The sequence below is a fragment of the Carlito syrichta genome, unplaced genomic scaffold, assembly GCF_000164805.1.
Source record: "Carlito syrichta isolate Samal-C Ts95f unplaced genomic scaffold, Tarsius_syrichta-2.0.1 Scaffold305694, whole genome shotgun sequence".
In the NCBI taxonomy this organism is placed as follows: domain Eukaryota; kingdom Metazoa; phylum Chordata; class Mammalia; order Primates; family Tarsiidae; genus Carlito; species Carlito syrichta.
This window is the reverse complement of record NW_007249790.1, coordinates 162072-187773: the sequence shown is the minus strand read 5'-3', so window position 1 is coordinate 187773 and position 25702 is coordinate 162072. Positions and strand designations below refer to the sequence as shown.

The 25702-nt window shown below is 45.6% G+C and overlaps 1 protein-coding gene across 1 annotated transcript in view; it reads left to right on the top strand.

Annotated features, from left to right (window-relative positions):
• Positions 1 to 25702, top strand: part of PLEKHM3 (pleckstrin homology domain containing M3) — a 161872-nt gene that overhangs the window by 3467 nt on the left and 132703 nt on the right. Inside the window, exon 2 of the mRNA XM_008062403.1 lies at positions 19967 to 20899. Coding sequence (XP_008060594.1) covers positions 19967 to 20899 — 933 coding nt within the window. The remainder of the gene's footprint in view (positions 1 to 19966; positions 20900 to 25702) is intronic.

Sequence of the window (25702 nt, the reverse complement as noted above, 5' to 3'; positions counted from 1 at the left end):
CGAGCCCGCGGGTTCGAGACCCGCCTGGGCAGCGAGACCTCATCTCTACAATAAATCAAAAACTCAGCTGGGCGTGGTAGCGCACGCCTGTAATTCCGGCTACTCGGAAGGCTGAGGAGGAAGGATCGCCGGAGCCCAGCAGGTCGAGGCTACGGTGGCCGGGAGCGGCCACTGCACTCCAGTCTGGGCGACAGAGTGAGACTCCAACTCAAAAAAAAAAAAAAAAAAAAAAAAGAATACACACACAAAAAAACAAAAAAACAACAACAACAAAAAAAGATACATGTCCAGACAGGAATTAGCAAACTTGGGTAAATGGTATGCTAAGTTTCTGACACCTTTTCTTTCTGGCATGCTCTGCAGAGCAGACAGGATAAATCATATTTTCATTGCTCACTGGGCGAAGGGCAGGGAAGCAGGGCCACTCATTCTTAGACTATGATCGGGGGAGCTCCAGAGGCATAGCTGATCACACACTCTGATTCCTGTATTCTCACAAGCATCTGAGAAGGGTGTGCCAACATCCAGTAGTATACTAGACAAAATCAGCCAAGATCTTTGAGTAAAGCTTAGTTTAAAACCTTTGAAATTAGAGACCCAAATTGAAGAAAGGCTGATTGTTTCTCCTAGGGAGCATGCCAGAAACAGAGAGAGGTAATGTAGGATCTTGGCTAGAGCTGGAGATGAGAACCCAGGAGATCTGGGGTCAGGCCAATCTGTGGAATTGCAGACTTGCAGAAGTTAAGCAGGGTTCATGAGAGGCTGGGGCTTCTCAGAGGAAATAAAATTTAGTTGAATGGGTTTCTTTTGATGAGACCAGCTTGGTTTTGTGTCTATCTCTGTCACCTTCTTACTTATGGGCTTCATTCCTGCGATGGCCTTATGTTTTGATGCTCATTTTTTTTAAAACCTAGCTGCTTTTCTGAGCTCACTTTCAACACAGCTTAAAGTCTTATCAAGAGTGGTTTTGTCTGCTCTTCCTCCCCTCACAAGTTCAAGGGTCTTCTTCACTAGGTAGGACCACTGTGTCTTCTTTCTCAGTTGTCCATGAACAACTGGGCTCTTGAGCCTCACTGAGGAAAATGCTGCTTTGGGTATGAAGCAATTGATTTCTGGTATACCAGAGGGCAACAGGTGCTAGGGTTTGACAACTGTTTCAGTAATAGGCAAGCCTGTCTGAAGAGGCCTAGTCAAACAAGGTTTTTGGTTAGAAGCTCTGATTCTAGACCTTGACTGCTGGTGTTTCAACCCTTGCTCCAGTACTTGGTAGCTGTGTGACATAGGGCACTTAACACAAGGTTTTTTTTTTTGGAGTTGGAGTCTCACTCTATCGCCCAGACTGGAGTGCAGTGGCTGCTCCCGGCCACCGCAGCGTCTGCTGGACTCCGGCAATCCTTCCCCTCAGCCTTCCAAGTAGCTGGAATTACAGGCATGCGCTACCACGCCCGGCTGATTTTTTTTTGATTTATTGTAGAGATGAGGTCTCGCTGCCCAGGCGGGTCTTGAACACGCAGGCTCAGGCAATCCACTCACCTCAGCCTCCCAAAGGCGCGGGATTACAGGCTGAGCCACCGAGCCCGACTACAAGTTTTGAACATTTAATGATATTATTGTGTTTATTACTAACTGAATTTGAAACTCATCAGTGAGAATGAAGATGACACTCACAATCACTCCTGGTTTTTTCTGGCAGAGTCTCTTTCAAAAAATTGTGAGGGCTGGGCTCGGTGGCTCAGCCTGTAATCCCGCGCCTTTGGGAGGCTGAGGTGAGTGGATTGCCTGAGCTCGCGGGTTCGAGACCCGCCTGGGCCGCGAGACCTCATCTCTACAATAAATCAAAAAATCAGCCGGGCATGGTAGCGCACGCCTGTAGTTCCGGCTACTTGGAAGGCTGAGGCGGAAGGATCGCCGAAGTCCAGTGGGTTGAGGCTGCGGTGGCCGGGAGCGGCCACTGCACTCCAGTCTGGGCGACAGAGTGAGACTCCAACTCAAAAAAAAAAAAAAAAAATTGTGAGAATTTATTCCTCACAATAAGTATTTATTTAATTGGCCTTCCTGCAGTACACTTTCTCGTAGTTACTAACTGCTTTGTTAGTGAGAAACAGACCACTTATTCTCGCTGTCCTGCTGATTTGTGATCAACTCTTTCTTCCACACCAGAGTTTATGGTCACTGATAGAAGGGATTGTTTCTTACCCACTGTTGTTGTTTCTTTCCTCTTTTCTTTTTTTCAGTTACTTCTCAGCCGAGACTCTTATGCGTTGTTTTATCTTCAACATCTAACTTAGTGCTCTGAACATAGTATGTGCTCAAAACTTTTAAAAAAGTGAGATGAATGTAATTCTAGTAATAATCAAGTGGTGAATTAAAAACATCAACTTCTTTAGCTGGTTTGTGTCTTTCTAGAAAAGAAGGGCTCCAGCCTCTTTTCTGAGGACTGTGCATTTAGCATTTCAAACCTTGCACAGCCTGTCTGTGAAGCTCTTTAGCAGCCATCAGTGCTGAAAAAGGAAGAGTTGCTTTGCCACAAATGCTTCCTGCACTATCCGTGTGATGAGAAAAAACCAAGCACTTCTCATTTTCCCTTCCTGACTGAGTGTGGCCTAGCAAGTGACTCTCGTGTTGGAAGAATGCTCCTGATCCCATCTTAGACTCCGGGGTCCCACAGGCACTGCTAGGGCTCCTCTTGTAGAGGATCTGGCTGCTGTTTGGGGGCAGAAAGCATGGGGAGATCATTATCATTTGCCCTCTGGTCTTTCTGAGGTTGGCAGTCATCTGAGACGATTCTTTTTTTTTTTTTTGAGTTGGAGTCTCACTCTGTCGCCCAGACTGGAGTGCAGTGGCCGCTCCCGGCCACCGCAGCCTCGCCTGCTGGGCTCCGGTGATCCTTCCGCCTCAGCCTTCCAAGTAGCCGGAATTACAGGCATGCGCTACCACGCCCAGCTGATTTTTTTTTTTTTTTTTTTTTTTTTTTTAGTTGGAGTCTCACTCTGTCGCTCAAACTGGAGTGCAGTGGCCACTCCTGGCCACCGCAGCCTCAACCTGCTGGGCTCCGGCGATCCTTCCACCTCAGCCTTCCAAGTAGCCGGAATTACAGGCATGCGCTACCACGCCCACTGATTTTTTTGATTTATTGTAAAGATGAGGTCTCACTGCCCAGGTGGGTCTCGAACCCGCGGGCTCACGCAGTCCACTCACCTCAGCCTCCCAAAGGCGTGGGATTACAGGCTGAGCCACCGAGCCCGGCCCAGCTGATTTTTTGATTTATTGTAGAGATGAGGTCTCGCTGCCCAGGCGGGTCTTGAACCCGTGGGCTCAGGCAATCCACTCACCTCAGCCTCCCAAAGGTGTGGGGATTACACGCTGAGCCACCGAGCCCGGCTGAGACGATTCTTTATGCCTCTTCAGCTTTCCCTGTCCCCTGATTGTGCTTCTTTAGAGAAGCTATTGCTTTGGACTTGAAGGCCACACCTTTCCTAGAGTGGGAATAGAATCTGTGTGAACAGAATACGTGAAGCAGGTGAACTGTTTGTTACTGTCAGAGCCAACACCCAAGCTCCCTATTTGTCTTCAGGGTAAGTAAGAGAGGCCAGGTTTAAAGGGAGGGAAAAATAATAACAATAGTAATAATAACAATTGCAACAGCAGTGGCAGCTAAGACTTTGTGCACTATTTTAAGTTCTACATAGGTTATTTAATTTGTATAACACTTCCATGATAGGTGTTCATTGATGCCATTTTAAGGATGATGAAACTGAGGCACCAAAAGCTTAAGTAATGTGCTCAAATTCCCACAAGGGGGAAGTGGGGTCTTGATTTGAACCTAGGCAGTCAGTTCATGCTCTTAACCACAAGGCTGGCGCTGTGCCCTTACTCTGGAAGCCAGTGGTCCTCCGTCTCCACAGCCCTCTACTTTGAAACCTTATTGTCAGTCACTCCTGGTGGGGGTAGTTGGTGGGAATCAGTGTGAAAGAGACAGACCTGGATAATGTTAAATTAAAATTAATCCCTCAGGGCATTACTTTAACATTAATTAATTAAACATTAATCCCTCACTGTTTAGGAAAAATGGAGGCACACCAAAGCAGTCCAAGTTAAGCAAGGATTGTTTCTTGTATTTAACATATTCACTGAAATACTTGGACACAGAGCTTGTTACAGTTCCTTAGAGGACCAGTGAATCCTCAAAAGGAAGATTGTCACTTTGCCTCTCGCACTCTTGAGTGTTGGCCATGCTGAGAGCGGAAGGGAACTGGCCCCCATGGGCTTGCAAGTATGGAAGGAGGGCTTTGGCGCTTTACCCCGTCTTTGGAGAGCGTCCCATTTGGAATGCATCATGGAGACTGCACTGACTCAGGCGGAGGCATACCTCGGGCTGACTTCCCAAGAAGGAACCTTGGCTGTGCTAGCAGGCCAGGCTGCTGCTAGTGGGTCTTAGGTCTGTGAGGTTGGCTTGAATCCATCCTAGGTTAACACTATCTGCGTTATCTGAGGACTGGATAGTACCATCAAAGGGTTAGGTCAGGAAGTGATGGGGAGGGGCAGATCTAAGGCATGGTGGGAGCAGAGGCAGTTATTCCGAAGAACTTCAAGGTGGAGGGTGGATACCAGAGCTTCCTCAGGGTCAACTCCTCTCCTTGCTGCCATCCCAGCATCTTCCATGCCCTGGGCAGCTGGAGTGAGGTGTGCCTGGGAACTAGCCCTGAGGAAGGTCCTGTTCCCACTGCCAGAATGGCTGATTTCTGGTCCTCGCTCTGGTCTTAGTTCTATAAAGACATGCTTTTGACTGGTATCTACATTAAACAGTTTCCCCTCTGCATCTCCATCATCTTGTATTTGTTTACTGGTACACCCGTGAGAGCCAAGGAATTTCCCATAGGATAAAGAAGACAGGGTCCTAACATCACAAAATTACAATCTAAATATAAACATAAGGTAAGAACATAAAAAGTCATATGAACATGTGAACATTAGACAGGTTATATATAGGAAAAATAGGCTATGTGCACCCAGACAAACACATACTTGCACCTCTAAGTATAGACACAGAGTAGAGGAAGGTGAGGCTATATGGGAAGAATGTGCAAGTTATCCCAACTCTACTCCTAACTCACCATGTAAGTTTGGAAGAACCACCTTGTTGTCAGTTGCCTTTGGTTTACAAACCTCCTGGGGCAGGCTACATTATCTCCACGACCCTTTCCAACTCTAAAATTTTATCGCTGCAGGGTGGGTTTGAACGGACCCTGGCTCACAGTGGTGTGGGTGTTAATTGCTGTAGTCAGATCAATGATAAAGAGTTGTGATGCAAATGTAGGTGTGGTTGAAATTATTTAACACAGAAAGATTTCTGTGTGCCTCATAACCCTACTTCTGCTATTGCAGTTTTTTTTTTTGAATTGGAGTCTTACTCTGTTGCCCAGGCTGGAGTGCAGTGGCACACTTACGGCCACCCCAGCATCAACCTGTTGGGCTCCGGCGATCCTTCCACCTCAGCCTTCCAAGTTGCTGAAACTACAGGCGCACGCTACCATAGCCAGCTAATTTTTTATTTATTGTAAAGACGAGGTCTCGCCAAGTTGCCCGAATTGGTCTTGTACCCACAGGCTCAGGCAATCCACACGCCTCGGCCTCCCACAGTGCTGGGATTACAGGCTGAGCCTCCGAGCCTGACCTATTGCAATATTTTTAAAATAAAACATTTTAAAAGAAATCTTTAAGTTGGGCTCGGTGGCTCAACCTGTAATCCCGCACCTTGGGAGGCTGAGGTGAGTGGATTGCCTGAGCCCACAGATTCGAGACCCGCCTGGGCAACTTGACGAAACCTCATCTCTACAATAAATCAAAAATTAGCCGGGTGTGGTAGCGCACTCCTATAGTTCCGGCTACTCGGAAGGCTGAGGCGGAAGGATCACCAGAGTCCAGCAGGTCGAGGTTGCGGTAGCTGGGAGCAACCACTGCACTCCAGTCTGGGTGACAGAGTGAGATTCCAACTCAAAAAATAAAAATAAAAATAAAAATAAAAAAAATAAAAGAAATATTTTGCATGAGCTATAGAGGCTCTGAAATTCAACACACTACCAGAATCCGACTTACTTTTCTCTCCCCCACTGTCTTCACTTTTTCATCTGCTTGGCAAGGGCAGTGGTCAACCGAGCTTTTGTTTGCATCGGTTTTCCTTTCTGGTGACTTGGTACCATTCCTATGCCTATATTTTCTTGTTCTGAGTACTTCAGCAGAAGGTCTGAAGAAGAGATTTTCTTTAGGGGTAGAAACACCATGGCAGTATAGTTTCTTTATCCTGGGTTTTTTGTTATTGTTTCGGTTCCCTTTTCCCCCCACCTTTCACTTAAAAAAAAAAAAAAAGCCAAATTTGGGATTTATACTAAAATGACTGATTTTTCAGTTATGACGTTTCTCCGAAGCCTTGGAGCCAATAAAGATGAGACTATTCCTGCAGGTTAGGAACAAGTGAGGTCACCAGGACATGGTTTCTTGCTGAATTTATGATTCACCCTTCAGCAAGATTAGTTAGTACAAAGAAGTTGCTGAATTAGGTCACATAAAATTGATTTTATATGGTCGTATAGTTTTCATTGGTCACACTATTGAATGTTGGCCTGTGGCAGCTATTTGGAAACTCAGTATGCCTCATTGACAGCCTGCATTCTGATTCCTAACACTTCTTTCTACATGGAAACCCTTGAAATGAGGCGTTTGGTATTTTTTCTGTTTGTTCTATTAAGTAATTAATTTTTTGGTTAAGGAAAGCCACTGTTGCTAATTTCACAGCCTCTAGAGCTGTCTTCTAAAACAGATCCTTTCATGCCACTCTGGGTCCCCATTTAGCACAGAATCAAGTGTGAACTTTATCAAGCCTCCAGGCATCCGCCCAGCCTCATGTCCCATAGCTTCCTCCACCCGGCCTTTTTGCCGTGTTGCAATATCTGTGCTCTCAAGTTCCTAGGCCTTCACTCACTCTCTCTTCATCCCAGAATACTTTCCCTACCCTCTACACTTCCCAGCACTCCTCCATTTTCCTTCAAGGGCCAAGTCAGATGCCACATCCTTCCCAAGACCTTTCCAGGTTTTTCTCTCTTGAAATCATGTTGTTCTTTCACTTTATGTTCCCACAGCACTTTCTAGTCTGCTGTGCTGACAGGTGATTTCTTGCTTCTCATCAGCCACATCAGATTGGCAATCTTTTGAAGATGTTAACCAAATTGTAGAAAACTTTGTACTGTACCAAGTTTGAGCACATGGAAAGTTGAGTTCTATGTATTGGTGCTTACAAATCAGGATGGAACAGTTGTGTTTTGTTTTTTTCAAAATGGAAAGGACTTTCCTTTCTTCATAGTTATGGCTCAAGACAAGTTGGATGTAGTTCGTTATTATTATGAACACTGTCAGTAAGAGCTATCATTTAATGAGAGTGAACTTGATACCCAGCCCTGTGCTAATGAGCGTTCATTCATTATCTTATTTAATATTCACAGTGGTTTAGCTCGATAGATGATATCCTGAGTTTGTAAATGAGGAAATGGAGGCTTAGAGAAATTGAACTCACCCAAGGCCATCCAGCTAGTATGTGGTAGGGCTTGATTCCAAGCCAGGCCCAAGTCCAGAAATGGCACCTAACTGCTCTGTCATACTGCCTCTCAAGCCTGAGGAAGGTCAGGACTCATCCCTTCCACTACAAATAAAACACAGTGTGATCTAGATTGAAAGTCTGGAGGTTGGAGTTCCACTTCAATTTGCCTACTTTGTGGCCAAGTCATTTTGCTGCCTGGAACCTCTTTCCAAATCTGTTAAGTCAGTTAGAAGGCTTTCAGAAGCATGTAATAGAATGTGTAACCAAAAGTGGCATTTAAGAGGCCATTGATCATGGTGTTCATTTTGTATATCTAACATACAGCCATTGGGCACTTAGAGAGCGAGTCAAACACTGTATACAATAACCACTTAACAAAAGGCCCAGAGTCCTCAGGGACCGACGTGCTTTCTATCTTTCTGCTCTGCTGCCCTCAGTATATTGGTGATGTCTCTTTTCTCCCCTCATTGGCACAGGATGGCTACAGCAGCCTCAAGGTTGGTTTTCTTAAATATCAACAGTCGAAGTCAGGAAGGGAAAGCAGGGTATCTCTGGGTCTCTTTCCCGGAGGCTTCCCACAACACCCTCAAAGTGGTCAAATGGCATCCTCACCCCATGGCAACTTCTGGCAAGGAAAACACAGTTACTGCAATTGGATTAAACAAACTGTGATTCTTGTCATGGAGCAGGGGAAGGGCCATGTCCCTGAGCATGTTGCCACCACACCTGAACACAGTTAGGGCTCTGATGGCAAGGGCAGCTGATGGGTTCTGCCTCAGATGGGACTGGGCCAGGGGGATTTCTAGGATCTCTCTGGCTCTAAGTCTCTCTGATTTGGTAGGCTGCACAAAGATAAGGAATGGAGTGCCATTTATACCTAAGATACACAGCCTAAGTATGGGAGAGTCTTTTATACCTAATTCCTGTAGATTAGAGCAATAGAGCAAAAAACTCACCATGGCAAAGAGTAAGCATGGTGTGAAAGTGGATGTTACCCATAAAGAATGTCTCTAAAGTAGCCGTACAAAAGTAGAAAGGATATTATTGAGCCTAGTTCATTTCTACTAGAATAAGTTTGTTAACAAATATCTGTGGGATAACATCTGTGCACTACACTGGCCGGCACTGCCGTGGGGACTGTGAGCATATTTAAAATGTGCAAGACGTGTCCTGCCTTGGTTCCCGTGGTGTCTTTCTCTTTGTCCTCTTTGCTGTGGACATTTGCAGCAGTGTCATGATTAATGTGGATCTTGTTAATTTTGCCTTTCTACATGCCTTGTCATGAGGACAATACAGGTCTAAAAATTAGCTTTTTCCCCCGGGTTTCTGGCTTAGACATAGTTGAGTACTATAGCATAAAAGAAATAGACTTGGAAAACTGTGTTTCACTGACAGGGAATGCAAAGAAAAGAGCAGTGCATGTGATTTAGAGTGCCAGAGAAGTCTTCACTGAGGGAAGACTATTTCAGCTACACTTGGAGGGTTGAGTGCAAAGCCATGGTGGAGGGAACACAGCATGCGTGTGGGAGGACCGGAGGCTGACTTGACCCGGGGAACACTTTGGAGAAGAGTGGGCTGAGGCTGTGGAGGACCTTCAGAGCTGTTCAGATGGACTTGAAGCTGTTCAGATGGACTTGATACGCTTGGCAAGAAGCACTCGACTGTCTTGAGAGGACGAATGATAGTATATTAGAAATCTTGAAGTTGGTAGGGGTGAAGGGTGGTGATCGAGCTGGGACCCGCCTTTTCGTTGGCATTACGTCTCCTTGTAGATAGCACTCTTGGCCTCTCCCACCCCTGCATACCCCATCCTGGGAAGGAGGAATGACATATTGACCAGCGTAGGAGAGGAACCCGGCCTTTCTCACAAGAAGCGTGAATTCTGGTCTGCTCCTTCAGTTCTGTTCCTCCACCCTGTCAGCCTTTCGTGGGCAGCCCCTGAGGCGGGTAGGCCTGTGGCTATCCAGTGAGGCTTGTGACTCAGGGGGGCGTCTGTGAGGTTCTGGGTTTCAGTCTGTTGCTGCACGTCTAAGCTGCATCATCCAGCTAGTGGGTGTTTTGATTTTCATGTTTCTGACCTCCCTCTGTCAATCTCAATTGGTTCAAAACTTGGGTTGGGCAAAGGGATGCTCTTTGTTGGGTCTCCTTAGGAAGGCACATGGAATGGATTGGGAGGCGGGGGAGAATTGAAGGGATGGAAACCGAGTAGAAGGCTCTGCTGGACATCATGGTGTGAGGTGATGGCGACTGGAATTGGGGTGACAGTGGCAATAAAGAGAAAGTGGGACTTGTGACAAGGAAGATAAGGGCTGTGGTTGGGCCTGGATGGAGTGTACTGGAGAAAGGAAAGGGAGGAGCCAAGCAAAGGCCTTTCCCTTTTCTGCTTCTGGGGCATCCAGTCCGCCCTGTCTTCAGAGCCACCGCAAACACCACCTCCTCCTCAAGACTTTCACAGGAGCCCTTTCCAGGCAGGAGCCCTTTCTTTCTTCTCGGAAGTCCTGAGCCCTTTAGCCGTGCTTGTCGGAGGCTCTGAGTCCTTCATGCTCTGCAGTGAAGATACTTTTGGACCCACCTTTTCTCCCTACTGGACTATAAACTCTCTTGACAGGATCTGTGTCGGATTTTTTTGGTATCTCCACGGATTCCAGTGCATAGTCCTTTGCCGATACAGTCAACAAGTCTTTATGGAACCAGCCACTGGCATGTGGGGGTGAGAGAGCGATCAAGGTTCCTGCCCTTGGAGGAGGGAGTTCGTTTAAGGATCTAAATCATGGTAGTGTGATGGAGAGGGCCCAAGAGGGGCTCTGTGACCTGAGTGTTCTGGGGACACTCACTGAGGACCGCATCTTTGAGGTGAAGAATTGAGGCAGGCAAATCAGGCGATGGCGCCGAGGAAAGAATTCCAGAGTGAGCCCTTGAAGCTGGAATGCGCTTGGCTTAGTCAGGGAGCATAAGAAGGGATCGTGGCTGGAGTGAGAAGATATGAGGTTAGAACAGTAGGCAGAGGCCAGACCACATGGAGCAAGAAGTAGATGCCTTGCAAGAATCGGGAATCCAGAGGAAGGAGACAGATGAGCCACAGGACAGGCAGAACCAAGTGATACACAAGACTTAAGACCCTGGAAGGTGGAGGAAAAGAGGGAGAACGTCAAGATGGTTGTGCAGGAGGGGATTCTTGAGGAGGGAGGAGTTGTTCCAGAGCAGAAGTGGAAGGGTCAGGTTTCACACAGAGGCAAGAAGTTTTTTTTTTTAACACTGAGTGACTGAAACAGGAAATAGCTGTTGAATACTTCCATCTTGTCAGGCACTGGTCTAAGAGCACTCATTTCTTCCCTCACAACAGTACAGTGAGGAAGGTATTATTATGATTATAGCCCCCCTTTGAATAAGGGGAAACCGATACTCAAGTGATTTGCTCATGGTCACACAGCCAGGAAGGGCAGAATTGGGATTTGAATTTTGGCTGGTAGGCTCCAGCAGCTGTGGCCTTGATCACTGAGCTCCACAGCACTTCTGCAGGACATTGGTTAGTGAGCTGCTGATGTGAAGCCAACTATAGTTTGTATAAAGGAGCTTATGCAGTGTTTAAAGAAAGAGATCATAATTAGGTGGTTGAGGAAAGTCAGGATAGAAAAATTGTTCCAGGGATTGTGTTTGGGATCCACTGGAATGAGTACAAGAACAGATGATCAGCATTAAAGATAAAATAGCAGGTGAGCAATATGAGTATGTTTGCCTGGTTAGGACTTCTCGAGGCTTAAACAGAGACTGTAGATGGTGATCCCGAGTTGGCAAGGAAATCAGAGAAGTAAGAGAAAACAGGTTTTAACTGTTGACCACAGAATCTAGAGACGCCAGGAGTCCAGTGCCTCTTGGAGGAGACTGGAAGGGCGAGGTGGGAGGGTTTCATGGTGGAGGCAGCATGGACTGAGAAGACGCCTGTGTGACGAGCAAAAGGGTGCCAGTTTGGAGGCGATAAGTACCTGGCGGTGCAGCGTCCTCAAAGGTCCAGGTATCACTGCTGTGGAATAGAGAGTTGGTCTCTGGAGTCAAAGAGGGCAACGGGCGGTGCTGATAAGGACCCTAAAGCCAGAGGGCCAGTGCCTGGCAGATCCTCACCGGCCTCCGTGACATCCCAGCACTCTCTCTCTCCAAGTCCTGGTGTGGTCTTGGCATTTTTCTCAGTCCAGAGTTCCAGGCAGTCGCTGGCAGTCGGTGAAAATGGTCTTCTGTCTCCGCTTCAGACTTTGCTGGAAAGGGCTGTTACTCGAGGCTGAGGGTGGGTGGAGCCAAGGGCAAGGCAGTCTGTCGGAGATGAAGCCCTCTTGTACCCCTGGAATTAGAGTCGTGGGGCTAGTGTGGAGTCTGGAAGCCCAGGGTGGAAGTAGCCCCGAGAGGTGTGCAGCCCTGGAGGACGAGTGGGGCTGGCGGGTGGACGGCTTCCGGGAGCTTTGGGTCTCTCTGGAGTCTTCACGTTCTCCCATGCTCTAGGCTGTCCGGGTAGTGCTGGTGGCAGCTGGGCCAAGCCGAAGGATGAGCTTGAACCAAGCGGCACTGCAGTCTGGAAGCCAGAAAAGGGGCCTAGGCGTCAAGAAACAACAGCGTTGAGGACAGATCATTGGCATTGGCTGTACATGAAGACAGGCCAAATCAAAGGAGTGTTTTTGTTCTGAAGTGACATTGTTTTTCCTTTTATCTTGTGCTAATCAATTTGCGTTGGTGCAGAGGTCTGTATTGCAGTCATCTCCCACAACCAAATCGTAAGCACCTTAAGAACTTCTCTCACTCTTGCGTCTCCAACAAAGCTCAGTGCCCTGCTTTGTAGATAGTTGGTGCTCAGTAAATGTGGGTTCAATTGCTTGGCTTCCTTGTCTTTGACCCCGTAAATCCTGAGTTGTAAATCCTGTTTCCCTGACTTCTAGATCTTAGAAGTGTCTATCCGTAAGGCTAACTATAGTCTAGATAACCTGCAGAGAATCTTAAAAGAAGGGTGATTGAGTGAAGGAAGTGTCAGCTTTGACAGAGAGGTTGTCCTGGTGAGCCTGTCCAGAGTGTTCTCCTGGAGTGCTATGACCACTCACTCCCTCCCCTTTCTGCTTTGCTTCCTTTCCCTTTTATTAATCTTGTCATAATAACTTGTGCTTTTTAAAACATTCTCTAGATAATTTGATTTGGAATGTTGGCACCACTGAACTTTTGAGTGATTTGAAAACATTAAAATATTGCTCTCTGTCTCCCATTCCAACTATTGCCTGATCTTTGGAATCCTATTTCTTGTGGGTTCTTTCTTTGTGCTGACTCAGGCAGTCCACATTTTCCAGGGAAACTAGGTATCTAATTGTCTCATTTTTTGTGATCTGGAAATGGTGTTTTTTAAATTACCTTTAATTTAATTTATTTTGAGTCAGGGTTTCACTCTGTCAGCCATGCTGGAGTGCAGTGGTATGATCATGGCTCACTGCAGCCTCGACCTCCTGGGCTAGGGAGATCCTTCCACCTCAACCTCCTGAGTAGCTGGGACTACAGGCATGCGCCACCATACCTGGCTCATTTCTTTTTTCTTTTCTAAAAAAATTTTTTTATTTTAAAGATAAGGGTACAATTAAGGGTTAGGCATACAGATGCTCATTATGCAGGTACACTTGACCCGGCTCATTTTTGGACGTTTTGTAGAGATGAGGTCTCGCTGTGTTGCCTAGGCTGGTCTCAAACTCCTGGGCTCAAGCTGTCCTCCCACTTTGGCCTCCCAAAGTGCTGGGATTACAGGTGTGAGCCACTGCTCCTGGCCTAAAAATGGTGTTTTTTAAAAAGGCAAAATTTTATAAAGTAAACAAAATGAAGGCATAAAATAGTTCAGTAATTAGATATGCTAATATATGTGAATATAACTAATTACTTAATCTATATATATTTATAGAAAATATCTAAAGGGCTCATATCAAACCTGCACAGTCTGGGCAGGAGGATTTTGTGGGTACCAGGGTGTGGAGGTAGAAACTTTTTTTTTCTCTTTGCATTTCATGCTGATTTTCTGAATAACTTTATTACAAAATTTGACAAATAGGGGATAAATACAAAATACTATCTGAAACATAAGACAAAAATACTATGAGTCATCAGAGTGTGTAGACATAGAACCATTGGGGTTCAGAGAAAGACAGTTGTTTTAAACTAGAGGAGATGAAGAAAGGCTTCAGGAACGGGTGAGATTTGATCCTAGGCCTCAAGCACAAGGAGAATGTGATTAGGCTAAGATGAAGGGAAATCTAGGCAGGGTACTGTGGGAGAAAATGCCTGGAGGCTGATGGCGGGGAGCAGAGAAACAGCTGACTGGGGCTGGGTTGACTGAGGGGTGGGTTGGAAGAGCAGCAGCCCTGTGTGAGGGGCCGGGCCAGTGCACTCTAAACCCCCAAATTAATCTCACATCCCGGAAAGTGGGACAGCCACCTGTGACATATTCTAGCAAAAGGAAAAGGAAAACCCAATAACAACCAAAGACTTACTGATCCAAGCTGCAGTTGACAGAAACCACGGAAACAGAAGAACGTTTAAGCAATGCCGTGAAAATACACCCAGCCAAATCTAGGGTGTGGAAGATTGTACAGGAAAAAAAAGAATCAATTTTTTCAATAAATATATGGTGTGTAAAAAAGGAGGAAGTGGGAACCGCTATAGATTTAAAGAAACTTAAAAGACATATCAACAAATCAACATATGAACTAATTTGCACAAGCCATCTGTATTAAAGAAATGTTTGAGACAACCTGGGAGAATTAGCCACAGACTGGTATTAGATAAAGAGTTATTAATTTTGTTGGGTGTGAAAGGGTATCATATATATATATATATATAATCTTATGTTAGATTAGAGCAATAGCCTGAAGTATTTACTGGTGAAATGATAAAACATCTGTACTTTGCTATCAAACATTCCAAGAAAAAAAGCAAAAGTTGGAGAGGGGTGGGAGAGATGAAACAAGAGTGACAAAAACTTGATGATTTTTAAAGCTGAGTGCTGAATATCCAGTATTCAATTTACTCCTCTACTTGCTTTCGAGTGTGTTTGAAATTGTCCATCATGAAATGTTTAAGCCATGCTAAGGAGTGTAGACGCTTCTGTGTGTCACCTCAGGGCCTGGGGAGGCCTTTAGCCAGAGGAGGATTGTGAGAGGCCCCAAGGTTAGCCACGAAGAAAGAGGTCTTGGTCTTGCTGAAGGATGGAAGCTTTTTTGAGAACAGATAGAGGAAACAATGACAAAAGAGGAACTCTGTGGGCTGGCAGCAGGGAAGTAAGTCAGCTGCGTCAGGGAGACCCTTTCTTTCTCTTCGGTAGGGCATACGTTGCCCTGAAGCCACAGCCCCGGTGCTGTGAGGAGGAAAGGGAGGGTGTCTTCGTAAGGCGGGGAGGAGGTAGGTCTTCACACCAGCCACAATGGGAAGCAGTGGGACACAGACAGTTCTGGTTTTCTTTCTCGTGAGGAAATTGTCTCATGGTTTTCATAGGACATTCAGGCACAGTGATTCATCTCGCTTCTCTTCCTCTATTTTTAAATTTTAATTTAATTTTGAAGTTGTGGGGTGTATGTGAGGATTACGGGTCTAAGTGGTTTAGGTGCAGGTGAAGTCTCGGGCCTCCCACTGGTCCTCACTTCTCCTGGATTAGGATCAGGCACTCTTATTAATATTATGTGCCTCTCCCCCTCCACCCCACCCAGCAGTGTCCTGCTACTGCTAATCCCTTTTTTGTAGTATTTTGATAGGTGTTCACGGTCCACTTATGAGTGAGAACATGTGGTACTCAGTTCTTTGCTTCTATAGATCACTGAGTATGATAGAGTCCAAATCCATCCAAGTTGTTGCGAAGTCCATAATTTTGTTCTTTATGGCTGCATAATATTCCATTGTATATGTGTACCACTTTTAAAAATCCAGGCCAGTTTTGATGGGCAGCATGGTTTGGTTCCATGTTTTTGCTATTGTGAATAGTGCTGCAATAAACATGCATGTGCAAGTATATTTTTTGTAGAATGATTTGAGTTCCTCTGGGTATATTCTCAGAAGGGGATTGCTGGGTCATAGGGAAGGTCAGTTTCTAGTTTTAGAAATCACCACATTGTGTTCCAGAGAGGTTGAATTAGTTTGTATTTGCATGCCCACCAACAGTGTTGAGGTGTTCCCCTTTTTCTGCATCCTCTCCAGCATCTGTTGTTTTTTGTTTTACTAATGGTGGTCATTCATACTGAGTTAGGTGGTATCTCAGTGTACTTTTGGTTTGCATTTCTCTGATGATTAGTGAGGTTGAACATTTTTTCATGTGTCTATTGGCTGCTCATATATCTTCTTTTGAGAAGTGTATATTCATGTCTTTTGCCCATTTTTTAATGGAGCTGTTTGTCTTTTTCCTTTCAGTGCATTTGAGTTCCTTGTAAATCCTGAATGTTAGACCTTTGAAGGATATACAGTGATGTACAGTTGGCAAATATCTTTTCCCGTTCTGTGGGCTGTCTCCCCACTCTCTTGATGGTTTCTTTTGTTTTGCAGAAACTTTTCAGTTTGATGAGGTCCCACTTGTCTATCTTATCTCTTATGGCATGGGCATCTGGGGTTTTGATCAGGAATTGGTTGCCTGTTCCAATTTCTGTAAGGGTGTCTCCTGAGTTTTCTATGATTCTTATAATTTGAGGTTTTACATTTAGGTCTTTGATGCTTTTGAAATCTTTCTCTATTTTTGTGGGCAAATAGTGATAATCTTTGTCAGTGATCCTATCTGAGTCACTTATGGTATTAGGTAATATGATTCATTTTGCAGTCAAAAATCCAGGTGTAACTTTGGACTCCCCCCAGACTTTACCAATATCCTACTATTGACCAGAAGCCTTAGTGATAACATAAACAATCAAAGCATGTTTTGTATGTTATATATATGTGTGTGTGTACAGTATATATGTAATATACTGTATTCCTACAATGAAGTAGGCTAGAGAAAAGAAAATGTTATTGAGAAAATCCCAGGGAAGAGAAAATGTCCTCACTGCTCCTTAAGAGGAAGCGGGCCACGGCAGAGGTCTTCATCCTCAGTGCCTTTCCCGTGAGCACGTGGGGCAGGAGGAGCAGTCTTGCTGCTCCAGGGGTGTCAGAAAAGGGAAGAAATCCAGGCGTGACGGACCCAGGCATTTCAGCCCGGTGTTGTTCAAGGGTCAGCCATTTTCCTTTGTGATCGTGTTACTCGTTTGTGAAATCATTATTCAATTCATGATTTTATGATGTCATTCATTTGTGAGATTGAGCATTTTATTTTATTTTGTTTTATTTATTTTTTTGAGTTGGAGTCTCACTCTGTCGTCTAGGCTGAAGTGCAGGGGCACACTCACGGCCACCGCAGCCTCGACCCTCTAGGCTCAGGAGATCCTTCCATCTCAGGCTTCCAAGTAGCTAGAACTACAGGCATGTGCCACCATGCCCGGCTAACTTTCTGATTTATTGTAGAGATGAGGTCTCACCAAGTTGCCGAGGCGGGTCTCAAACCCGTGGGCTCAGACAGTCCTCTCACCTCGGCCTTCCAAAGTGCTGGGATATGGGCGTGAGCCACCGTGCCTGGAGAAATTGAACATTTTAAAAGAATATGTGTAGAGTTAATAAAACTGTTGAAATGGCCTGGGGGCAGGGCTTGGTGGCTCAGCCTGTCATCCCAGCACTTTGGGAGGCTGAGGCCACGGGTTGGATTGCCTGAGCCCACGGGTTCGAGACCAGCCGGGGAACTTGACGAGACCTTGTCTCTACAATAAATTTAAAAAATTAGCTGGGCATGGTGGCGTTTGCCTGTAGTTCCAGTTATTTGGAAGGCTGAGGCGGAAGGATTGCCGGAGCCCAGCAGGTCAACGCTGGGGTGGCCGTGAGTGTGCCACTGCACTCCAGCCTGGGCGATGGAGTGAGGCTCCAACTTAAAAAAAGAAAAAGAAATGGTCTGGGGAAAACAAAAGTTGAAGTATGGTAAATTAATGAGAGCTTAGATTTAAATATATAGTTTCCGATTTGTCATTTGCAAAATTATTAAAAATAAACTTCAGATCTAGTAGAAAGTAGCAGTTGTTAGAGATTAAAGATAAATGATAATCCTCTACAATCAAAGAATGCGTACTTCACACGCAAAATATTAATAAGGTATGTTATAAACAGGCCCTCCAGATAAAAATAGGCACCCAAGAGAATTGTTTCCTGATCACATTTGCTGTCTTCTTCTTAATTATTATTTTCAAGTAATGATACTACAAACAGCCCATAAGAATAGGCCATTTTTTATGACGGACACCCTTTCTCTTCTGTCTCCACTTAACGTACCGTTGAGAGAGGGCGGATGCTGAGGTAGAGGAACCAAGGCAGGAAACATAGTGAGTGCAGAAGCAATGTTGGGACACGGTGCAGCACCTGCGTTAAGGCAGTGCACTGTGGAGATTCCCTGGCACTTCTCACTCAGTGCCCAGAAGCTGACACTTGCCCCCTGCTTGAACGGTCAGGAAAAAGTGAGGTTTTAGTTGGGTTTGTCGCTGGTTTGGGGCCAACTAAAGTAGCATTTCTAATTCCTGGGAACTGTTGTTCAGAGCTCTCAAAAAGGTAAGAAGAGGAGAGGAAAGTTTCTAGCTAAAAGCAAGAGAGAGGGTTTTAATTTTGCTCAGGGACTCCGCTGATCCAACGGATCACAGAAGGATGGGAACAGAGGAAGACACGGCTTTAAGTCTTATTACGGAAAAGGTTGGCCTGTCCTCAGTGCTTGATGGAAATGAGAGGGAGAGGTGGCAGTGGTGCTTCCCTTATTGCATTATCAGGAGGGAAAGATAGCCTGCGAACACATTATCTCCTCTACATAGGGAAGAGTGTGGCTTGCAAGAAATGAATGGCTCTTGAGTTGCCACGGGAAAACTCACGAACGCCAGGACCGGAGATGCAAAACTGGTGGCACTGGCCTTGCCTTGCCTTGTTTTGCTCCTGTTCTCTGCCGTCTGCTTTTCTGAGATCTCGGTCTGTGTTGCTCCTTCGTTGTTTAGCCAGAAGCAGAAGTCGTGCCTTCTGGCTGTGTGACTTATCTTTGGAGAATGGCTCCATCAGTTTATGACTGTCTCCAATGTGTGTCAGCAGAGATTGAGAGAAATCCCCGAAATTAAAATCTCTGCTAGGGAGGCGTACTCTCTCTTGCATGGATGTCATTTTCATGTCTGATAAAAGTAGCAGTCAGTCTCTCAAGTGGCAGTCTCCTTTTATTCAAGCACTAAACTGGTATATATTGCAGCTAACCATTGATTTACAATAGCATGAGTAGATAAACTTGCAAAACAGGAAGGAAGGGAGAAAAGAGGAGGGGGGGGTTATACCTACTGTGTGCTGAGCATTATGCTAGGAGCTCTATTTCTAATTCACCAAGTACTTATTAAGCACCTACTGTGTACCAGACATTGTTCCATATGTTGTGATGTAAGGATGAAGAGAGACTTCGCCCCTGCTCTCAGTGGAGATTATTGTCCAGTAGGAAAGACAGACTTAAGAAAAATTAAATTTATTTTATTTGTTCCGACATTTAAATAAGCTACTAAGAGCCCAGGGTCGAGGAATAGTGTGTCTGTCATACTCACCCAGGGGGACACGTGTGTGGGTGAGGTGGTGGGGAGGGAGGCTGGACACACCCTTTTCTGAACGAGGGTAGGCATGTGGTTCTTGACTGAAACAGTGGGAAGGAGCATTGCAAACCAAGAAACAGCATGTCAGGCTTGGAGGTACAGCTGCCATCTAAGCAGAGACTTGAAATGTGGGCCAGTTGGGTCAAGCCTAGAGAACTGGTTCCTAGACAAAAGGCCTGCGACTAGCCTTGAGGGCTGCTGATGGTGTCTGAGAAGTGGGAGCTTGTGAGCAGCATACCTTATGCCCTTTCCTTTCCACTGACCCCTCCTGGCTTTGCCAACTTAAGGAGAGAGAGAAGCATTGGCCACTAGTTAAGTCAGGTGGCAGAAGGAAAGCTCTTTCATGTATCTGGTACACTGTAGGGTGTTACCTAGAAAACAAGGAACCTGGCAAAGTGTGGCTGGTTCCTAGACCCTCAGGGCGTGACTGGTCACTGTTGTTCCACGGTTTCTGCTTTCCTCATAGACCTCTGCATGTCACATTGGCGTCACATGTCCTGTACTCACTCACTCTTGGACTTGTAGTTCCACTCTAGTCCGGCTTTTCAGACTTGGGATTTCCCTCCGGCTACATCTTGCCAATTCCAGTCTTGGGATTTCACTACTTTTACTTTGATTCATTTGAACCAGAGGCTGTCTACCTCTGATCTGTTTGACTTCTTGCAGCTGCCTTCTCATAACTAATTAATACTTTTTTTCTTTCTAGAACATAAGCAGATGTTCCCAAACATTCTGAAGAAGGGTTACCTGGAGATTAGGAAGGACCATGATAGCTGCTGGCAGAGCTGTTATGCAGAACTCTCGCCCTACAGCTTGTGCTTCTATAGCCTTGACAGCAGTGGGAATCAGAACCCTCATGCAGCGTTCCAGCTCTCACACTTCCAGAGCATATCTGTTCTGGGCAACCTGGAGGCCAGGATGGTGGACACCGTTTTGCATGACGACTCCCAGCTACAGCTAAAGGCAGAGTCGCCGTGGGAGGCTTTGGACTGGGGGCAGAAGCTGTGGGAAGTCGTGCACATGGCCGTGCCGGGGTACGTAGGACGGCAGGACGAGCTGGCCAGCTCACCAGGCCAGCACCATGTTGACTGCACACAGAGTCGTTGTTTGCCAAGGCGAGCCAGTGGGCTGCTGCTGCCCTCCCCCACCGTGGCTAGCCCCAGACAGTGCCACAGCATCCTCAAATCGGGGACCCTCTACCGGCTGACCGTGCAGAACAACTGGAGGGCATGTACGTTTGTGCTGAGCAGGGCCTGCCTGCTGGCTTTTCAGCCCGGCAAGCTGGATGAGCACCCGCTGCTGAGCTACAACGTGGATGTATGTCTGGCTGTCCAGGCGGACAACCTGGACAGCTGTGACTCTTGCTTTCAAGTCATTTTCCCCCAAGATGTGCTCCGCCTCCGAGCTGAGACCCGACAGAGGGCTCAGGAGTGGATGGAGGCTCTGAGAACTGCTGCCAATGTGGCAAGGAGCTCAGAGCAAAACCTGCAAGTCACGCTGAGGAGCAAGCCCTCGGATCCGGCGGGTGGGCGTGAACTCAGGAAGAACAAGCGCCAGTCTGTGACCACCAGCTTCCTGAGCATTCTGACGACTTTGTCTCTGGAACGAGGACTCACTGCTCAGAGTTTCAAATGTGCAGGTATGAAGCAGATTTTCAGCCTTAAGCTCTTTAAAGAATAATCCTGAACCCTCTACTGGGAATTCACTTAAAAAATCCCCTCAATAGGCTGGTCATGGGTACTTCCTGTTCATAAGAAGCCTCTCTCCTCCAAGGAGTTGGCCGTGTTAAAACACCCACCCATCCTCATCCCATGCGGGTGAATAAATAAAAGCAGCTCTGATGTACCCCATTAAATCAAAATGACATGACTGAAGCCTAAGCAGACTGGAACTCAGGCCTCCTGAGGCCACTGTGATTCTGTTCCCTCTGCCTTCTTGAACAAAGGTCACTGTGAAGATGGCTGTCACAGACTGTCTCCCAAGAGACATTCAGGCCCGGAGCTGACTATGGACAATCGTTAGGCGAGAGAATGTCCGCAGTCAGTACCTGTCATTGATCTTGGCCTTGTTGAATGCTGTTCAGGCAGACTCTAGAAAGCCAGCCTTGCCAGAAGATGTGAGGCGGCTAAAGCTGGGCAGTGATGTGCAGCTGCCCTGAGTCTTGCAGGCCTGGGCCTCCTGGAAGGCAGGGCTTCCAAGTGCTATGTGAGAATGAACCACAAAGTGGACATGACTCGGGGGTCTGTAATCTCACTGTGGGACTATGGACAGAAACTTGCGGGTGGGCTTGGAGAGATCAAAAGTGCTATTCCTGTTAAGACGCCATACTGGGCTATATGCATATGTCTGTAGATGGGAGAGACCTTGTGTTCTGACAGCCAGGTACTTTTGGAAAATGGTTTTAACATAGGGAGACATGAGTTTTTGTGTAGTTCTTCTTCTTAGAAATTGCTGACCTTTTAGTCTCATCCTATACTAGTGTATAAGTTTCAAAGTTCAGGTATTCAATTTATTAAGTAATTTACCTCTAGATTTCCCAGAATTATTGTGCACTTCTGTGGCTTTGGATTGCTGTAGGGTCAACAAATCTGTTGTGTTATTGTGGTAAGCGAGGAGAGTTCAGCTTAGAGACTGGAGCAGCTGAAGGAAGGAAGAAAAGTCTCAGGTGTCACACAGAGTTGTCGCCTAGTTCACCTTCCGCTCAGAAGTTTGCCTCCTGATAGAATGGGTATTGCCCACCTTCTGTCCTGCATGGGTGGCATGCTAGCATTTAGAGGAAGGAGAAATGTGGGTAGAGGGTGCCATTCAGCAAGCCCACTGCATTCAGCGTTGGAGAAATGAAAACAGGAAAAAGACAAAGAAAGGTGAGTAAAAGAGCCAAGGAGAAGGAGGCTAAGTGGAAAAGAAAAGGAAACGTATTATCTAATGAACAGGAATAGAACTTTCTGGCAGCTGCTTTAGGTTCTGTGTTATAGAATGCCCCGTTTGCTTTCAAATGTCATGCTCACTAGGTTTGGCTGGTGGAGGAGAGGCTGGGGAAGGATGGTGGTGGGGAATCCGGGGATTATGACACAGTCTAGACCTCATTTGCTCTGCTTGGCTTTGACCCCTCATGCTTTGGTTTGGAGTTCTAATCCATGGGGCTGAGGCCGGTTTCTAATTTGGGGTGGGGAGAAGTCTTCATTTGTGCAGTGTGGCACACTCCAAAGCTGTCTCTCTCTATGTATCCTAATACCCCTTCTTCCACCAGAAAATGCTGCATCCGTTTGCTTTGTGATCCTTGTGGTTTACCAGTTTGCTTTTCGTTGTTCTTAGTACCCTGCTTGAATGTTGGCTTTCTACCTCAGGTAAGAATGCTTGATCTCCTGTAGGGGGCAGAATCTCAAAAGAAAAAGACAAAAACTTGGTAAGCCACTGGATGTTTTTTTTAAACTTACTTGGGAGGCTGTTCATTATATCAAAGATTATTACAGTGGATGGAACTTTAAAAATGAATCTGTATTTCCCACAAAAGTGGTTAATCTGAACCAGCTGCTCCTTCCTTTCGTACCTATGTCCCATAGCTTTGCATCCTCATAAAAACACACCTTCCATGAAAAAGCTGGTCGTGTAGCATGTTTCCTCTTTCCAAAATACCAAAAAGTCCAGTACATTGTTTTTAGTAAGTTTTGGCTTTATATATCATTTGATGTATTAAGGAGAAGCTGATTCACTGTATTTCATAGTCTTATTGTACCTCTTTAGACTATAAGTTTTTAAAGTTCCTTCCCCTTTAAATAATTTGGATGAATGAACTTTAAAAGTAGAAGATTGCACTGAGTAGCTCTTGTTATGATGTCATGTACTTGATATTCAGAGAAACCACAAATGTTGACTTTTAAATCTATAAAATGGTGCAATTGGCCCTATTTCTTTAAATTCTTTCTGTAAGTGAAGAATTCATTATATCCTTCTTTAAAACTTAACCCCTGCGGCAGAAATGGACCATGACCATCCCCAAATGCCTGAGGCTATGACTATGAACGAGATGCCCATATGAACTGTGCATCTCTTAAGCTCAAACTTGGACTTTTGACAGTTGTGTTTGAATACATGTGAGTGTTCCATGGTTTCCTCTCCAGCTCCATGGCTGCTGCCCGCTTGGGAAGCCCCTGCCACAGTGGTCTCTTGCTGATTCTGGAGCCCACCATGCTCGTGCCGCTTCCAGGGCCTTTACGCTTGCTGGTCCTACTCACTGAAATTTGAAAATTAAGCTCTTTGCTTCATTCTGTCATTTACTGTGTGCACCTGGATGAGTCAATGCTGCAGGAAAGCAGATGTGATCCTTGCCCTCAGGAAACTTGCAGTCTACCAGGGAAGACAAGAAGTGAATCAAATAATCATATTAATGAATGCCAAAGGGCAGCTGTGACTAGAGCCATAGAAGGGAGGCCCATGTGTGATATGAGAGAACTGTCAGAAGTGGTACCTGGCAGAGCTATAGGAAATTACAGGTTTCCATCATTTTGACCTATAAAAGTGAAGGCAGTTGCTAAGGCTGAACTTGATGTTTGACCCTGAAGTCACGGGAGGTTCTTGAATATGCCATGATGGGAATGGCATTTCGGAACAGTTAATTGGTGGTGCTTTAGTACACCTTTCCAGGGACACCTCTGTAGCAGAAAATGAAGCACGCTTTCGCAAAATACTGGTGGCTGGGGTTTAGAATGTTTGACAATGGGGAATTGGTGGCATTTTAAGGCTAGAACAAATGACTACACAGCTTATTAAAAATACTTATAAAGTATATACCTGTAAGGTTCTAAATTAAAGCCGGACGCTAGGGCTCATGCCTGTCATCCCAGCACAAACTTTGGGAGGCAGAGGCGAGAGGATTGCCTAAGCCCATGGGTTCGAGACCAGCCTGGTCAACATAGCGAGACCTCGTTTCTACAATAAATTTAAAACAATTAGGTGGGCGTGGTGGTGCACGCCTGTAGTTCCAGCTGCTTGGAAGGCTGAAGTGGTGGCTGTGAGTGTGCCACTGCTCACCAGCCTAGGTGACAGAGTGAGACTCCGACTCCAAAAAAAAAAAAAAAGGTTCTAAATTAGGTTATTCACAAAAATGCCGTATAAATTGGATTAGAAGGCAGCAGTTCTGTTTTTTTTTTAATTTTTTAATGTTTTTATTAAAAAACTTTTTAGTTGACACAATAATTATACTTATTTGTGGGGTGCATAGTGATATTGTAATACTTGTAATTATAGTGATCAGTCAGGGGTAATAGTATATTCATCATCTCAAACATTATCATTTCTTTGTGTTGGGAATATTCAATATCCTTCTTCTAGCAGTTTGAAACAATATATTACTGTGAACTGTGGTCACCCTATAGTGCTATAGGACACTAGAACTTAGCCCTCCTTTCTAAACTGCTCTGTCTTCTTTAGGAATTTGACACGTGGACCTACCTATTTACATGGTTTTCTTGGCACTGGCACACAGATATTTGTCCTGTAATTTTCCAGCAATCAAGAACCTAGCATTGACCACTATAATAAAAGGGCCAAGGACTTGTTTATAGGTGTAACTAGAGATGGAAAGCCCACCTTTGAAACTGTTCCTGTGTGCCTGTTTTGTAATCTGGAGATGAAATTGGATGGCGCGCTGTGGGGCAGCGTTCCTGGTTCAGAATGGAAGTTGATCGTGTTAACTGAAGACACAGCAAGAAAAACAGCAAGGCTCGGGATCCCCTCCACCAGTTTCACGCTGTCACTTTTTATGGCTTTACTCCTTTGGCTGCTGTTTAACCTCTTGGGATTTCTGTTGGTAATTACATCTCTCTATCATTAAGGGCTTTTTGCTTTCCTCTTTTCGCTCCAGCCCTTGGGAGGGGTAAACCCAAGGAGCGAGGGAGAGTTTTGCTGTGAATTCTTCAGCCATTTAGTGCAAATTCCTGTAATTACTGGCATTGTGTCTTCTCTGAATGGAACACAATACAGCAGAAGCCATTCCTAATTGAGACCTTACAGGAGGCACAAATCCCCTCTTTGTTCGGCCTGACAAATTAGTGCCAGAAAGTGGCAGGGTCCGAGTGGGAATCAAAGGCAGAAACACAAAGATGGAACTTAAGGCTACAGTAATAACCCTCTCTTGTCCCGAAGGGAAAAAAGTAATGACCAATGAAAAATGAAGTTTTTTTGGTTGTAAATTCCCTCGACATGACAGCACCTCAGGGCTGCTCTATTTATTTAGCAAAAGTGATTAAATAGTAATACACAGGGCTGCCCATTGTTTCCCTGGGGGCCCCCACCTTACAGACCCCTGCTGCCTGGGCTAATTGATTGACAATGAACCTCTGATAAAGAAGTATGTTGTTAGGGCCCAGGATGGGGGTGGGGGCATTTTTCCCGTGTGTGTGTGTGTGTGTGTGTGTGTGTGTGTGTGTGTGTGTGTGTGTGT